At 47.4% G+C, this 18,392-nt stretch overlaps 1 protein-coding gene across 3 annotated transcripts in view; it reads right to left on the bottom strand.

Moving 5' to 3' along the window:
• The window catches only part of MACROD1 (mono-ADP ribosylhydrolase 1), a 311,747-nt gene that overhangs the window by 20,511 nt on the left and 272,844 nt on the right, over nt 1-18,392 (bottom strand). For all 3 annotated transcript variants that reach the window (XM_081843022.1, XM_081843020.1, XM_081843021.1), the window contains one exon: nt 6,855-6,971. In XM_081843022.1, coding sequence (XP_081699148.1) covers nt 6,855-6,971 — 117 coding nt within the window. The remainder of the gene's footprint in view (nt 1-6,854; nt 6,972-18,392) is intronic.

The following is an 18,392-nucleotide window of genomic DNA, read 5'->3' as shown; positions in this document are numbered from 1 at the left end:
CTGGAGAGCAGTTGCTGCTTCATGTAGTCAATGCTGAACTAAATGGACCAATGGTTTGACTTGGCACGTTGGTATTTCTTTTTGCTTGCAGTTTGGTTTGTAAGCTGCTAGGCAGCACATAAATCAGGGGTCGTCCTGTTTTGATGCCAAATCCCTTGGGGAAAGATGGATGGCAACAGCCAGGAGTTGCAGGACCATGGATAGCTCCAAGGGGACAAGTTGCTCCAACAAAGATTGAGAGAGCAGGCATTCTTTCAAGCCCTTGCTTCCAGATTACCTCTCCCAGGCTCCACCCACTTGTAGACAACTTTTGATTCTTAGAGGACTAACTTGAAGACTGGAGTGCCTCCTCCACCCCCAAACCTCCCACCTGGCGAGATCCGTACCACTGAACCAGCAAGGTACTGTGCAGTGCCTTTGGCTCCTTCGGGTGGGGGGAGAAGGTGCCTATGAAGGTCCTGGCTCCACATCCCCTAGTGGTATAGGGAGGTTGCTCTGGCAGATCCTGTCTGTCAGCCTCAAGCTCGGTGGTCTACTGATCTCCAGGGGCAGGCCTTGAATCGGGTTCCTCCGCTGGAGAATCCACAGCCTCCAACGCAGAGCCTTTGTGATGGCCTGGGAATCCGATTCAGAGGCTGAACCGGAGGAATCCCAGCCTGCACAGGAGTCCCCGCCTCCAGGGCCGGCTGAGCTGGGGCAGGGCCTTGATTCTGAAGCGCCTGCACCTGTGCCGAATCCTCAGGAGCAGGCACCAGGTGAATCCACTCTGGCTCCGGAGGTGGTTGAGGACTCAGTGCCTACAGGTGAGTCTCTCCCTGGGTCCAGTAACCCTTCAGCCTCTCCTGAACTGCAGAGGCTCAGGGCAGAGAGGCGAAGGGAACTGGTTTCTCCCAGGAGGAGTGCTCGCCTTAAGGCCAGGAGAGGCGGGTCTCCTGGAGGCCGGGACCGCCCCTGGCCTCAGAGAAGATAAAGGCCAGTCAGCCCGGTCCCAGGTTGCGGGAGCAACGTCGTTGAAGAGCTGTTCTGGCCAGCATCCAGTCCTGTTCCCCCAGAGTTCCTGTCCTTGCCCGGCTTCTCGCTGTGGACCCCGCTTCGCCCGTGGAGGACTGTCTGCCAACCCTCAACTCAGGTCCTGGACCTCGCCCCACGGTAACCTCCCCCCTGGACCAGCACAGCCTTGATCACTGCTGGACTCTGGGGTCATGACTGGGATAGCAGATGGGGTGCCCTCCAGATATCACTGGACTTCAGCTCCCATTATCCCTGACCCATTGGCCATGATGGTTGGAGCTGACGGGAGTTGGAGTCTAACCACATACAGAAGTCCACAAGTTAACTGCTCCTGCATTGAGTGTGATCTCTGCATCCCAGGGGGGTGGGGCTAGATGACCCTTGAGTTCCTTCCAACTCTACATTTCTATGATTCTATTTTTTTCTGCTTCAGTATTATTTCTGCTTCAGTAAAGAGGCATCCACTACGGAAAAAGCCCTCTGGCCTTGGTCACTGCCACCTGTGGCTCATGAGGCTCAGAGCAGGACTTCAGGTGATGACTGAAGGTTGTGTGGAGGAAGATAACAAAGATCCTTTGACACAGCAGGGGCATTTTAAAACACTGCAGGGGGTTGGACTAGATGACCCTCGTGGTCCCTTCCAACTCTACAAGTCTGTCTGTCTGTTTGTCTGCCTGTCTACTTCTTTTCAGCCTTAGGGCCACATGCCAGCAGAGGGGAGGCAAAGGGCAAAGGTTGGTGGAGCAATGAACATAAATATTAGCTTTGTGCAGTAGGGTATTTTTTTACACTCACTCACACAGCCCTCTCTGTCCTCTATCCAGACAAGCAAAAGGCTTTTTCAGAGTTTAAGGACACATCCCAGCCAGGAAAACACTCTCAGAGAGGGTGCAAAGCAAGGCTGGTGAGGGATGTCGCCATGGGTGGGGTAGCCAAGATTTATTGGGAGGGCAGGCTTTATGTGGGGGGGGACCTGACTTAACTGTGATGCAATTGGCCACTTAGTTAAGTATTTTTATTTTATTTTAATTATTTACTTGATGGGGGGGTAGCTGCCCCCCTGGTTAAACCCATGGATGTGACCCAGGTGGAGTTTTTAAGTCCTGGGTAGGGGGCAGGCATATTCACCCCCTGGAGGCTGAGATTCCCCATGCCTGTTTTATATTACAGATTACTGAAATTATTAGAAGAAAAGCCTGAGGTTCTGCAGTAACATTTAGATGTTTTGGTATGACAAATTACTATTTATGAAACTTAACTGTATTTCCCGGTCTCCTCTTCCCTCCCCCCCATGGTTGGAAGCAGATGATAGGCTTCCCTGTCCCCGTCCCCCCCGTCACATCCTGAAGGGTTAAAAGTGCTTGTGCCTCTGATTAAGCAGGGATGGCAAGTTTTTGCATCACCCCACTTCTATCTTTGGTTAAACAGGTAGGGTGGGTTTTTGGTATTGGTTTAAAAACCCTACCAAGTCTGCTTGAGTAGAAGGGACAAATGCCTCCCTCAAGCCACTCTCATCTCTCTTACGAACTGTCACCTGTTAGACTTGGAAAAACATGGCCTCTCCCATCCTTAACCCACTTCGCAGGGCTGCTGTGAGGCCACAATGCTGTTCCAAGGTCTTCAGGCAGAACAATAAATGTCGCCTGCAACCCAAGCGAGGGAAGCGAGGAGCAGCCAGATTCTGTATTCTCCGGAGCCACTCAGCTCTCCAGATGGTGGGGGCCGCATTTGCAAATGGAATGAGAGCCACAGTGAGGCAGAAATCAAACATGCATTTTAAAGCACTTTAATTATCACTCCGGAAATCTCCCCTCCCTATCCCGCTTCGGTTAATGCACACATTACCACAGTTCGAAAGTTACGCTGTTCCTGTGTTAAATGTCAGCACACTCTCTCTCCAGCTAGAGTGGGAAAAGGCACATGCAAACACACACACACGCTGACTGCCTAGAAAACAGAAGCATATAGCGGGGAGTGGGGGGGGCAGGGAAGGCTCTGTAGTCCGTTCAGCTGAACTTCCTGCGGAAGATTCAGGGCAACAGCCTCCACAGAAGATGATAGCATCATCTGCTTGGAGGCCTCTAGAGAGGCAGAGCCCACTATCCCTCTACGCTAGGGCTGGGGCATTTGTGGCCCTGCAGACATTGTTGGGACTCCAACTCCCATCAGCACCAGACAGCATGGCCAATGGTCAGGGATGATGGGAGTTGGAATCCAGCAACACATGGAGGGACACTGACTCCACACCCCTGGCCAAGGCAATTGGTTTCACGGTTGCGTGTTTCCTTCCATTAAGAAGTTGCTCCTGATGTTCAGATGAAATCTACCAACCTGTCACTTAAGTCAATCAGGTTGAAACCCTGTCCTTTTCTATGGGATAAGCCCCATCTGCGCTATACATTTAAAGCAGTATCATACCACTTCAAATCGCCACGCCTCCCCCAAAGAATCCTGGGAACTGTAGTTTGTTAACAGTGCAAAGAACCGGAAGGAGATCCCTATTCCCCCTGAGAGCTGCAGTTCCCAGAGATACCTGGGCAGAGTTATTGGCTGTTAACCACTCTGAAAATTATAGCTCTGCATAGGGCAGCCATAGGCAAACTCGGCCCTCCAGATGTTTTGGGACTACAACTCCCATCATCCCTAGCTAACAGGACCAGTGGTCAGGGATGATGGGAGTTGTAGTCCCTAAACATCTGGAGGGCCAAGTTTGCCTATGCCTGGCATAGGGAATAGGAGCCTCCAAAGAACTCTTACGGCACTTAATAAACTACAGTTCCCAGGAATCTTTGAGGAATGATACTGCTTTAAATGTATACTGCAGATAGGGCCACAGCCCTTCAGTTATATATAAAGGGTACGATAAAGTCCCCCTGCCTCCTGGGCAGCCTTTCTCCAGCTAAAAACATACGCAGGGGACTTCCAGACTGTTAGTATTTGGGGTGGGATTCAGCCGCACACAAATTCAGGTTGCACAGCTGAAGTTGGCTTGGTGATCTTGCACAACAACTCCCCCAACCCCACAAATCAGACCTTTTGTAATAAGGAAAACCGGACAGAAAATGAACTAGAAACTGACAAAGTTTGCACACCAAGTTTCCATACTGGAAGAAGTTAACATATGCACATAGATTTGAGGAGCTATTTGCAGCTCTACACAAGAATGGAGGGTAAAGGGTTAATAATACACATCAAGAGGAGCAAAAAGGCTAAAAAGCTCTTTAAGCAGCAGGTGTGAAACCAGGGGGCACTTCCAGACTAATCTGGTGTTCCTCCAGATTTGCTTAGAGGGAGATTAGATGACCTTGACTATTTCATGAGAATTCATTCCGATTTGTTTGTGGGGAGGTCAAAGCAAGTGTTATCCTATACTTTCCCCAGTGCATTTTCCCATTACTTTCCTTATCGCAAAAAGTCTGATCATTTTGGGTACTGGGTTTGTGGTGCAAGACGTCCCAATTAGCTATAATTGTACAACCTGAATTTTGCCAGTATGTAATTGAACCCCACCAGGAAATAACATTGAGGGACGCAGGTGGCGCTGTGGTCTAAACCACTAAGCCTAGAGCTTGCCGATCAGAAGGTCGGCAGTTCGAATCCCCACGACGGGGTGAGTGCCCATTGTTCGGTCCCTGCTCCTGCCCACCTAGCAGTTCAAAAGCACAGCAAAGTGCAAGTAGATAAATAGGTACCGCTCCGGACATTCAAAGCACATTCGAAATACATTCGTTTCCTAAAAGCATTCTGGGCACTGTAGTTTGTTAAGTACACCTGGGAATTGTAACTCTGTGAGGGGCAAACTACCATGGCCAGAATCCTTTGAAGGAAGGAATGTTCTGAATCTGCTTTAATGTGTACACAGCCTTGGTCTCGGATTGGGGGCAGACCTCTCCCACTTTCAGTGCCTTTTAACAAGCCATTGCTTGCACACCTCCAAGTCTATCTTTGCGACAATAAGGTCTAAAAAATTGCTCTTTTAAAGCAATATTATTATTATTATTATTATTATTATTATTATTATTAATTAAATTTGTATACCGCCCTTCATCCGAAGCTCTCAGGTTGGCTGAGGATTCTCAAGATGCTAAAACCTTTGCCCGGTACAAGATTCCCCACATGCATGGTGACATTTGAATGGAGGTTGCACACAAAAGAGCCGCTGACCTAGACCCTCACCCACCCCAGCAAAAAGTATCACGCTGCTACTCCTCCTGCATCTTATCAGCCCTTGTTGAGGAGCGCAAGGTGTGTCTCCCACTCCTTCCCTCCGCTCCTCTAAGTGTCACATTTGCACGTTATTGTTCTCTCAACGCACCCTCTGCTGCCGAATTATCAGTCTGAATGTGTGAGAGCAAAGACTGTGTCCCAGAGCAGCTTTAATTAACAGACTCTACTCCCTCTCAGACAGACAAGCATATTGGGGGGGCGGGGCGGTGGAATGTAGGCTGAAGAGAGGCAAATAAGAAGGAAAGGCAGTGGGAGAGGGGGAAGCAGGTATTTTTGGAGGGGGTGTGGGAAGGCAGAAGGAATGCACATTCAAAGTTGGTTTTGGAGACTAATTCATACCAATAATAATAAGGATTACACCAGGCAATGGGAGGTCATCCATTAGGGCAAATGGCATGTTGCTCCATCAACCTCAGCCAGTGTCTCCTTAGTCTCAGTATTGCTCCTTGTAGAACTCAACAGGGAAGAAGATGGGGGCTTTGACTGTCACCGGCTCCAGCTCCCTAGTTTCCACTCAACCAGTCACAACAAGCACCACCTCCCTCTGCCGTGGGGCGCACCATTTTCACTGACTTTGGAGCAGACACACTCACCCGCACCCCAATCCTGTGTTGCATAATTAAGACAGGTGGGGCTGCCTTTGTACACCGACTGGAAGCTTCTATTAGCGCAGAACGTGGCTGCCCAACTATGGCCGGGTTCAAGAGATTGGCTGCCTGTATGCTTCCGAGCCCGGTTCAAAGCGCTGGTTTTGACCTGTAAAGCTCTCTACGATTCAGGACCCCAGTATCTTCTGGAATGCCTCTCCTGATATGAACACACCCATACTCTTAGTTCTTCTATGGGAGCCCTTCTCCAGGTCCCCATTGAGGGAGACTCAGAGGGTGGTGACAGGTGAGGGGGGGCTTTTCAGTGGTGGCTCCCCATGTATTCAATGCTATTCCTGGAGAAATTTGCCTGGTGCCTTCATGACCAGAGTTATAGCTGGGGGAGTGGGCACCGCCCCGGGCGCCCAAGCAGCTAGCTACACTGCTGTTTCTGACAGCTTTTCAGTGCTAGGTAAAAATTTACTCCCCCCCCCCAAGCTTTTGATGGATTGAGCAGTTTTTTTTCTGTTAGTGTGTTGCCAAAGCTTTCTGTGTCTGTTATTGGGTATGTGTGCATCTTATTTTTGCATTTGTATAAATTTGTTAATGTTTTCTGTGACATTGTTAATGTTATTCACTATTTATATTTACGTTTTAAAATTTTGTTGTAAGTCACTTGGAAACCTCTCAGTAATAAGTGACTAATAAGTTGTTTTGTTTTGTTTTTAGTACGTTTTCTGATCAAACTCATGCTTTCCGGTTAAAAAAGGATAAATTATAAGCCACATTTCTTTCTTTCTTATTAAGGACAGAGATATGTGTGTGTGTGTGAATGTTATTGCTAGTAAACCTACAGAGAAGAAACATTATGTGTACAAAAAAAAAACTTTTAAAAAAGTTATTTAGTTGAAATATTTCCCAATGTCACATACAGGTTTACTTTATATTGCATTCTCTCCTAATCCAATAAGAAATATACAAGCTCAGTTTTTCAATGAAACTTAAAATAACACTAATAACAACACTTACATTTGGCTGGGAGGCGATATCCACAGCTAATCTTGGCTTTTCCAGTCTCACAGCCACTCAGGGTCCGGCATTCCTCTTTGAGCAAAGGCCCCGCAGCACGATGGATGCAGCCATCCACTAGCAAAGGAATGTAAAAAAAACACACCTTGTCAATGTAAGAATCAGACTTGGGCATAAAGATATGGGCAGCACTGCACACACCTTGTATCAGGACAGGAAACTCGTTCATCCCAGCACAGTCTTACCTGCCTTGATTGGAAACAGGTCTCCAGTAGAAAGAATTAGTCACATCCAACACCATCTATTCAAAGTACATGCGTACCATTTTAACAGTCTTGCAAAGAATGCTGGGAAATGTAGTTTGTTAAGAGCACTGGGAATTGTAGCTCCGTGAGGAGTCTCCTAACAGCTCTTAGATTTGCTTAACAAACTACACTTCCCAGAATTCTTTGAGGGAAGCCATGACTGTCAAAGTGATATACAGCTGCTTTAAATGGATGGTGTGGATGTTACCAGCCTTTCTCATTGCCTGTTAACGCCATCCTTCCCAACACCACGCCCATCTTTTAAACTAGATCGAACCTGGGACTTCCTGCATGTAAATCAGATGTTCTGCTACTAAAATATGGCTTCTTCCCTGCAAAACACTCCTGTGAAATCTCTGTTCTGACTGATATAGTAACTGCAGTTTCGAAATAGTGCTCCTTTCAAGTTTCCTTTCCACTGCTCCTTTCCTGTAGTGCATTTTCCTCGACTTGGGTCACATCCACACCAGAGACTTAAAGCACATTGCTTCCCCCAAAGAATTCTGGGAACTGTAGTATGTTAAGGGTGCTGGGAAATGTACCATTGCTGGGAATCACAAATGTGGAGAGTGCTGCTGTCGTCAAGCCCTCCTTGTGGGCTTCCCACGGAGACATCTGGCTGGCCACTGAGCGAACAGGAAACTAGACTAGATGGGCCTCTGGCCTCATCCTGCAGGGCTCTGCTTATTCTCTTACTACATGGACCCTCCATGTGAAGAGGCAGTATACCTAGAATACAACTTGCTGAAGTCAAACAATGGGGAAGGGCCATTGCCTTTTACACACGGCTTTGTGAGCTTCCCAGAGATTGGTTGTTTGTAGAAGGAGGATGCTGGACCTGATGGATCGTTAGCCTTCTCCAGCATTTTTTAGGTTATAAGGATTTGGGGGGCGGGGAGAGAGAAGGAGAGCATGGCCTGGTGTTCCAAGGCCTAAAGGGGGTGGGTGATTTGCTGTCCACTCTCGAGTACATTAGAGAGAAGCATTGATCAGGAGGGTCCATTATTAGCTCATTCACAGTCCATCTCCTAATCCATAAAACAATATTTTATCAGCTGTACTCCAAGGGGAGTCGATAAAAACCACAGAGGCAATGGGCAATTTTTTGATCGTACAAAGCTGTCCCCTCCCCCAACCCCCGTTAGCCTGGCTCTCTATGTGGGCGCAAATGAGAGGAAGAGATATAAATACACACATTGACCGTAGAAATCAGACAAGTGTAGCCAGGTAAGTAACCCAGTGTGATGGGCGGCAGGGGATATACACAGCATGTGTGTTGTAACAGTTAGTGTGTCAGGTTAGGACTTGGGAGACCAGAGTTCAAATCCTCACTCAGCTATGAAGCTCACTGGACGACCTTAGACCAATCGCTGCCTCTCAGCCAAACAGGGGTGTTGTGAGGGTAAAATGGAGTATGCCACCTTGAGCTAATTGGTGGAAAGGTGGGATATAAATGTAATACTACTACAGTGGTACCTCGGGTTAAGAACGTAATTCGTTCTGGAGGTCTGTTCTTAACCTGAAGCACCACTTTAGCTAATGGGGCCTCCTGCTGCCGCTGCACCACTACTGCACGATTTCTGTTCTCATCCTGAAGCAAAGTTCTTAACCCGAGGTAATATTTCTGGGTTAGCAGAGTGTAACCTGAAGCATATGTGTAACCTGAAGCGTATGTAACCCGAAGTACCACCGTACTAACTTCTGAAAAGAGAGACTGGAAGTTGAGAGAGAATGCCTGGTCTAATGGGGTTGGCTGGAATACACCAGCACTCAACACACATTTGTTGCAAGCCCATTTGTCTTTGCTGCTTTTTCCAGATGGTGGGCTCCTCCACGTGGGCTGTTTACTAATATTTCCTCCAGATTCACTTGCACTAAGCTTCCATGGAGGTTATGTGATGCCCAGCTCTTTATTGACCATTTATTTTGATTTGTTTGTGCATTTGCTCTGATTTGTCTTCCTGTCCATCAGTGGTTATCCTACACTTTCCAATGCATTTCTCCATTGCTTTCCAAACTGTTAGAAGTCAGTGGGTTGTTTTTAAGTGGATTTGTTGCTGTAGGGCAACACAGCACTTTAATCCACCTCAATTGTGCAAATCTAAATTTCCTGCACATGACTGAATCCCTCCTACAAAATAGCGACAGTCTAGAGTCAACCTGTACATCAACTAGGGTTGCTAAACCAATTTTTCCAAACGCCATAACCCCCCACCCAGCCCTACACACAAAGTTTCAAACCCCAGAGCAGACCCAGCAGCAAACCAAACTAGCTGTTATTTCCCCATCTGAAGAAGCAGAACAGATATAAATTCAATAGATACATGTCCACTGAGCAATAATGCAGGCGGATTATTTCATATGCCCCAACTGCCCCTAACAGGGACAGTCACTGTTTTCTGGGACTTGACCTTGGTAAACTCCAGGCCCTGTGTAGTTGTCACTGCTTTTGCTTTTGGGGAATGTTTGCATTTTGGGGTTCAGGTGTTAGGAGTCACCATTTCCCACCTCCCTCCCGCCAATAAAATCTCAGAGTGGAGAAGCATCATGTCCTTGGTGCTTGTGCACCTTAATGCAGTTGCTGAGGTGGATTTTGAAATGTTGATAACCCACTGTTGTTCAGCTCTGATTATCCTAGCATATTCTTAACCGCCCTCTTGGCTTCTAAACTGGCGGAAGACGGGCTGCTGCAGAAGGAATGAGCACAGGAAGCAAACAGGTGAAGCAGAACCTTCCAAAATGTACAGGACTGAGGGTGTGGCTGGTGCTTTGTGTGTGCGCACAGAATCAGGGAATCTCTCTGGGCAGAGGCGAATAAGATTATGTATGCAAGGTGTGAAGAAAGCGGAGAGTGAGAAGTTTTTGTTCCTCTCTCATAATGCTAGAACTCTGAATGGTGAAAGTTTCAGGACAGAGAAAACAAATTGACTTCATTACACAGTGCACAGCTTAATGGTGGAACTCCCTGCCACAAAATAGCTACTAGTCATTATGGCTACTAGCCGTAATGGCTCTTCTTATGTTCTTAACCTTATTAGGTATGAGGATTGCAGTGTTACAAGCTTGTCTCTGTTCTTGCCTGTGAATTTTTCAAGAGTCCACTATTTATGCCTATTATGTCGGGGGATGACCTGGGGTGGGGAGACGAGGACTAGGGGCAGCTAGAGGGTATTGCTGTGACCAATGCGCATTGGTGCCAGTTCTGCAGCTTGAAATGGAACTGATGGGGTGAGAGGAGACAAGGATGCTTTCAAGCCCAACTGTCCTGACGCTCCCAATAATGGTGGGAGGCAGGCGGGGTGTGTGTGCGCTTGTTGGCATCTGGGCTATTTCTGGCAGCGTACAAAGCAGGGGGCCTCCGGGGAGGCGCCTGTCATCTCCGTTCACCACAAAGGAGATTGTGCCCAAGGTTAGCAGCTCCCCCCCATCTCTCTCTCTCCCTGCCACCCCCCGCCACTCCAACTCCCGTTCTTCCAAGCTTATTCTTGTGCTGTGTTTGACAGGCCCGAGGCCTGAGGCCTATACAGCGGGGAACCTAGGCAGCAGCCAAGCAGAAATTCCCACACTTAATACAGCCTTGCCTACCCTCGGCAACCATAAGCCTCTTCCCCTTGCCAGCTCTGGATCGAGACAACCTGGAAGGCTCTATCTGTAGCTAATCCCCACAATTATAATTGCAGAGGAGGATTTTGACTGGTCCAGCCAAAATCTTCTTCTGCTGGCCAGTTGTCAGAACACAAGGATGTAAAACCCAGGTGTGTGTGTGTGTGAGAGAGAGAGAGAGAGAGAGAATTTGTGTGCATGTGATTTTCCTGCTCTCTATATGGTGCATTTTTATTTTAGAAAAAGGAAAGAAGGAAGGAAGGAAGGAAGGAAGGAAGGAAGGAAGGAAGGAAGGAGCCAATCTCCTTCAGAGAGGGCACTCTACACATGCTCAATAACACTGTCTTGAAAAGATATTTTCATAGCTGTCAACTTACAGATTTGAAAATAAGGGACCAGCAGCCTTGAAAATAAGGGACCAGCAGCCAAAATAAGGGACCTGCAGCCTCACCTGTTCCAGGCACTCCAGTCTTCCTGTCCTCCTGCAGTCTGGTCAAACTCATGCTGGTAGCTTCGAGAACACTGTCCAACCAACTTTGTAACCAGAGGTTCAACTGACTAGAATCTGATTCACATGCACCACAAGGCCTATGCAGCCTCAACTTAAGATGGCTCCCCTGCCTGGCTTTGCACTGCAAAGTTTGCAGCAGCACGTGCAACAAAATGGCGTCCAGCATTCAAAAAACCCCTAAGCTTGCATTAACTAGCCACACACAAGGCATGCAAGCTCCACCCCCCAGTCGTTCTTAGACTTCTTATTGGGTGAGCAACACAGCCAAGCAACACAGTTGGAGCTTCCCTCCTTCCTGGCTGGCAGGGAGGGAGGGAGAGGACCTGCTTCCTTTGAAATTTAAGGAACATCCTTTAAGGGACATCTATCTATAAGGGACAGCAGCAGGACATGGCGCTGGAATAAGGGACTGTCCCTTCAAATAAGGGACACTTGACAGCTATGCATTTTGAAAGGCAAGATACTTTGAATTATCAAGAAGTTCACTCTTAAAACCCTTCAAATAAAATATATTAGTACTGCTCAATGAAAGGCACCATGCATGTGCTCAGAGGCACCTGAACAAATTTCAGGCTCTATTTCCAAGTAGAAATTTTAATGTATCCTGCATGTATGGGTGATGACTGCATATGTCTGTTTCGCCAGGTGCACATAGGGTCTGTTCTCAAGTTTGCCACAGGCACATGGATATAGCTCTGTACCCGCCTCTCTTCCTAGACCATGGCAGCGCTTGCCTGCATGCCTCCTCTCAGCAGTGGATGTGGAGGAACGCATATGGTTGCCTAGCAACTGCATCTGAGAGACTTTGGGCCTACCTGGACCAGGGATGGAGCTCTGATGGCTAAAGGGTCCCTCATCTGGGACAAATGCTCTATTCATTATGCCCCCCCCCAGCAAGGAAGATGCACCCCCTCTGTCTCCCCTGTAGTCACTTGATGGACTGCTCTCTCTTCCCTCCCCCTGGCCTGCCCTCAGTCCTTGAATCAGCTGTTTTTCCGCCCCGACACCCAGCTTGTTAATGCGGATGAGTTTTGCCATCACGCATGGTTCCCCATCTCTTCCGCGCGCTGATACTCCCACACAGAGATGCTCTGAGATGAAGACCAAAAGTGACATATTTCAAGGAGACCCAGAGAGGGCAGAGGATAAGGGGGGTGGGGGATGGTGCCAGTCAAGAGGGTCCCAACTTAAAGGAAGCAAGAAGACAGAGGTTAGAAAGTGGGACATCCAGGTCATCTTAGTACCAATGGAACCCTTCAGCCATTGCCATTACAGAGACCCACATCCGATGAGTTGTATTAGTTTATGTTGACTAAATCTGTATAAATTTGCATATGAGGAAAGAGGGAGGAGTATATCTTGACTTAAAAGCTTACTGGTTGTAGCCAACTAAGTTCTACTCATAGTAGACCCACTCAAATAGATGAACTTAACTTAGTCCCATCTATTAACGTCAATGGGTCTACTCTGAGTGGGACTAGCACTGTATACAACCCATGCTTCCTTTGTGTTTAGATGATGCACAAACAGTTTGTGGGGGGCGCTGTCATTAGAAGAGACACCCCCCACATTATCACACACAGGAGGGAATGCCTTTTTTAAGGAAGCCTTTACCAGCTGTGATTTGTATTTATATTGATTCTTTAAAAATGAAAGAAACCCAAATACGTTAAAAAGCCGCCACCTTTTTAGTTGATCAGAATGTTTTTGACTGACTAAACATTGAAGCCCTTGTTATTACTAGTGATTTGTATATAACATTTAGCAGACGTGACAACCCAACTCTTATTCCCCTCCTATCAATACTTGATTTCTAGCCACAGGCATTCCCATGTTATAGATGAGGTGCTGAGGCTGAGAGAGGGAACCAGCATGTACTGTTGCACTGGACTCACAGAGACTCTTGAGTGATGTGGGGGACTGCTGTGGGGTCCAAAGGCAATGGAGGAGGTTGGCGGGGGCAGAATAAATGAACATGCACATCACTGGGGCATCAATAGGTCTCCCATACCCTCTTCTGAAAAAATATGGAATGCCCCCGCAAAAGCGCTAGGAGGCGCTGCAGTGCAGAGAGTGAGGAAAACAGGACAAGCGCTCCTTTCCCCTCACCCCCAACCTCATTCATGGCTCCCCTGAACAGGGTGAGCCCCATCCCATTGTCCAGAGAAGGGCTTGCCACCCCCGCTGGTCCCCACCGCAGCCACCCTGAGTGCTTCTTCTGGGCTGTTTGGAGCAGGGTGCATGTGCTTTTCCTGCCCGCCTGATATCTGTGCTGTGCATAGGTATCTCATAAGGTGCTTTTCATAATCTGTCCTTTGGCATCCCTACATACGTGTGTTGCACATTCTTGGCGGGGGCACAGCCTATGTGTGTTGTGGGGTGTGCTGGTGAGAACCACATGCATTTGTTTCCCTGATCAGGCTGTGTAGTGCAGTTGCGGCATGTGGCTGTCTGACTGGTGACCGGCAGAGCATGTGGCGGGCGTCCCTGGGGTGTGCAGTGTGTGCCGATTGGCCACTATGCTGTTCTTTGCCAGGGATGTCATCTGCACCTTGTCCCTTGTTTGTTAGATTGAGCTGCTTCTGCACACACATGCAAAGGGTGGGCCCTGTTCCTGTGACAATGCCAGCTGAACTGGCTCTCTGTGTCTGGCTGGCTTCTGTTCTCTCTGCCAGGTGGGAGCCAATTCATTTCACATTTGCCCTTCTCAGGGGCTCCTGGACAGGTTTGGATGTGACATGCTTTAGACCAAGTTAACTTAGTAAAGGTAAAGGGACCTCTGACCATTAGGTCCAGTCGTGGCTGACTCTGGGGTTGCGGTGCTCATCTCGTTTTATTTGCCAAGGGAGCCGGCGTACAGCTTCCGGGTCATGTGGCCAGCATGACTAAGCCGCTTCTGGCGAACCAGAGCAGTGCACGGAAACGCCATTTACCTTCCCGCCGGAGCGGTACCTATTTACAGTATCTACTTCCACTTTGACGTGCTTTCGAACTGCTAGGTTGGCAGGAAAGTTAACTTAGGCCAGAGTAATTTATGGCGGTTTCCCATAGTTAGAATTGCTATGCCCATTAGGTCCATTAATTTCAATGGGTCTACTCTGAGTAAAAGTTGAACACCACTGTATGTGCAAAGATGCATATGTTAGGGAGAAATGTCCATAAAAATGCATATTATTGAAGATTACATACAAAAAAGCATTATATGAGGAGAAATTGCTTGCAGGGGGGTAGTGTATGTTAGTCAAAACTGCATACAAAAATGTGCTTCTCAGGAGTAATGCTAAAATGCTGATGAATTTTCATGAGGATTAAAAATAAATAAATCAGTAATTGCTGCAGAAATGCAGAAAACTAAATTTCAGACTGGAAAAATAAGAAACTTCAAGAACCAAAGTTGTCAGATTTGTCCAGCCCTAGAAGTCACCAACATGTTTTAAGCCCCACCCTGCCGTGAGCAGGATCAGCCCCTCCCATGCCCTCTTTTCCTTCCCCAAAGATCAGCTTTATGCAATCCAGAGCAGTCACAGTTAGAGAACAGATGTCTCACAGAAGGTCTTTGCAGAGCAAACAGCACCAGATGCCTTTAATAAGAGGACCAAGCCACACCACAGAGAGGGGTGTGTGCGTGTGAGGGGGGGGGATGAGTGTGTGCCCCCCCCAGCAGCAATTCAGCAACCGCTCCTGGTGCCTTTTTATTTTTCTTTCTTTTTCTTTCTTTTTTATTAGACTCATAAAAACCAAATGGAAGAATTGAACATAATATTTACAAAAGGGTAATATAATTTACAGGAGTGTTGAAACCAGTCATGAAACTTTTCACCATGACACAATGAGCCGTGACTAAAAGCATCCAATAGATTCAGCTTTGGAGATGCAGAGGTTTGTGGGCTTCGGGTATGTGGGGCAGGAGAGGGAAGTAGGGGAGAGACACCACATGATTCAACTGCTGAATTTCCACCCCATAATGAAACTAGACCCCTTTCATATGGCAACCTAAACTGGCTAAGGAAAATATACATACATGGAAAACCCGGGATTCTTTCCCAACCCATGATATGGCAATCAGACCCAAAGCATGAACGTAATCCATAAATCCCCTGAAAAGATTTTTAACTGGTGAGGGGGTAGACCCCACTGAACACAATGAGACCTCCTTAAAAAATAATATGTATGTGAAAGATTTCACTCTTATGCTCCCATGTTCTGGGAGAGGGGTCGCCCAGCCACCTTACATAAAACGCCTTAGCTCTCTGATAGTGTTCCCCCTTGTTTTCCTGACTGGCATTTCTTATCCCTCTTCCATACAGACACACAAAAGGCCTAGTCCCGGCATCCACCACAGCCCATCCTAAACAAGCCTGATGAAAGCAACCAGTTCTTCTCCCCCTCCCGCCAGCTGCCCTTCCTGTGTGTAGGCCTCTAATCCCCCCTCAAGGGCAAATCAATGGGATCGCTCCGTAATCCACTTTCCCCGAGATCTCCTTACATAAAGAAGGGGGTGGGCGCCCGCCAGGCCCATCTGTCAGGTCTGAGAATTATCCCCTCAGATCTCATCAGGGCTCGTTTCATTCCTCTTTCCCCACTGGCTGCTGGGCATCTCTGAGGCCTTGTAGCTCAAGGAAGAGGAGCGGCGGCCGGCTGTCATGACACGCAGCCAGGATCAGGGTTCTCAAACCAAGCCTTCAACTCCCAAGTGGAAAAATCCTCCCAGCAGGTGGTTTCACCTCTCGGCGTCAAAAAGCACTTTATCCCGGTGTTTGTGGCAATGGGCTGATGTTTCTTGCATGGATGATGCCACAGGGGTGGGAAACAGACAAGAGCTTTCCCCCTCAAAGCCTTGAAGGTGGGATGGAATCGTGGGCCACATTCACACCATACGTTTAAACCACTGGAGTGCCTCTTTAAACAGTCATGGCTTCCCCCAAAGAATTCTGGGTGCTGTGGTTTGTTAAGGTTCCTGAGAGTTATTAAGAGACTCCTCTATTCCCCTCCTGGAGCTACAAATCTTAGAGTTGTTCAACAATCAATCCCTCTTTACTGGGAACTGTAGAAATCATGTTGGACAAAGACCTGGGAGACCAGGGTTCGTATCCCCACATAGCCATGAACTGACTAGCTGAGCTTGGGCCAGTCACTGCCTCTCTCAACCTAACCTACCTCACAGGGTTCTTGTAGGGATTAAATGAGGAGGGGGAGAACAATGTATGCTACCTTACACTCCTGTGAGAAAAAGGTGGGATATAAATGCAACAAACAAACAAACAACATTCTCCTAATATACACCTGTTTGTATGCAATGTTGCCTAATAGACCAATATTTGCAAAACAATTTCCCCATATAACACATTTTTGAAATTTTATATATATATATATATATATATATATATATATATATATATATGAATTTTTACACACACAGTGTAGTACATGCCTTTTGGATCACATTCCCTGGCTGGAGAATTGCATTGCAAAAGTTGGAGAAGTGTGAACGTGTTTTAGGTCGCGTATAGTTTCAGAAAGTGTGGATTAGGTACAGTAGGTTCGCCTTTAAATAAGAACTGAATTGAACCCCCCCCCCCCCGCACAATGCTCCAGTCTGTGACAGCTTCTGGCACATCAGCTTCCCCAAAGCTGCTTTCAGCTTTGGTTATACCCAGGTTTTCATGGAAGAAGGTGCCACCGCATTCAACAAGACTTTGGGGCTTCGGACGACAACGAACAAGGGCATGCAATCTTGCACCTTCAGTAAACATTTTGGCAGATGCTCAGTTCCAAAGCATATGCACCAAAATGTGCAATAATAATAATAATAGTAATAATAACAAAACGTTTAAAAACTGCAAGGTACAGTTGCAGTGTATATTTTGCTTTGACCCTTTCCTTCCTGCCTTCCCATCCTCCTCACCAGAACGCTAATTATACAGATCAAAGCCTGCGTGTTAAGCGTGGCCATTCCCCAATGAGGCTCAAAAGTTTGTATCTCCTAATAGCCACATATAGGCTAGAGGCAAAAGCAGTTAGCAGCAGAGTCTCTAGGTAAGGGCTGGAGGGAGGCGGGGGGGGGGGGGGGGAATGGAGAACAAGAACAGCAGCAGCAACTGATGGTTAGGCCCATCTGCGGCAAAGGCAGTTGCTAATCAGCCCGCCAAGACAGCCTCCTTTTTTTCCTAGGCATTAATTAAGTCTCGGAGGCTTCATTCATCCGCCATGCAGCCTCAGCGCAGATCTAGGGCACAGTCAATAAAGCTCTCCCAGCTACAATGAGCAAGGATGGAAGTTTCAATGGCGCTGAAAGAGTTAGCAAAGTGTTTGTGCTAATGCAATCCCACATTTCTCGAAAGCATAATTCTACACCCCTCCTGACCAACCTGGCGCTCTCCAGATGTTTTGGACTACAATTCCCATCAGCTCCACCCATCCTAGCCACTGGTCAGGGATGATGGGAGTTATAGTCCCAAACAGCTGGAAGGCACCAAGTTGGGGAAGGCTTCCAGGAGATAGCTGTTTACCTGGCATTCTGGCTTTTGAGGCTACTGGATGTATGTTTACAATCACAATGGCTAGAAAGCGGAAGTTCTCACCCTGCATTTTTACAAAATTGTGGAAATCAACATTTTACATACTTTTTAGTGAACATCTAAACCAGGGCTGGGAAGCCTTTAGCCCATAGGCCTCATTAGGAAAAGGTAAAATTTGGCCCACAAAGGCATTTCTGGCAAACCATGCCCTCCTGTCAATCACCTGATATCATTATGATGTCATGCAAAAACTGGAAATGGGCAAAAACTTCTAAATAATGCCACTGATCAGTGGAGAGACATCTGCTTTTGAAGTCTGTTTCCAAGCAGTTCATGTTGAAACCTCTTCCAAAGGTACTTCAAAGGTGAGCTCCTTTTAAGTTGTTACCTGATGCCATAATGATGTCAGGTGATTGACAGGAAGGTGGCCCTGCCCACCTGTCAAAGTTGGCCTGTGGTGGGGCTGGTGGAAAGCGGAATCTGACTCACTGGCTGGATCCAGTTCCCCACCCCTAAACATAGCACACACCCAATAGATTTAAGCTGTACCCCACACCATCTTACCAGTATATTAGCTAGTCCCATTTTACTTGATGTATAA

This window comes from Podarcis erhardii (assembly GCF_964252035.2).
Source record: "Podarcis erhardii genome assembly, chromosome: 15".
Taxonomy (NCBI): Eukaryota; Metazoa; Chordata; class Lepidosauria; order Squamata; family Lacertidae; genus Podarcis; species Podarcis erhardii.
Note: the sequence above shows the minus strand (reverse complement) of the source record. Positions and strands in the feature narration are given on the sequence as shown.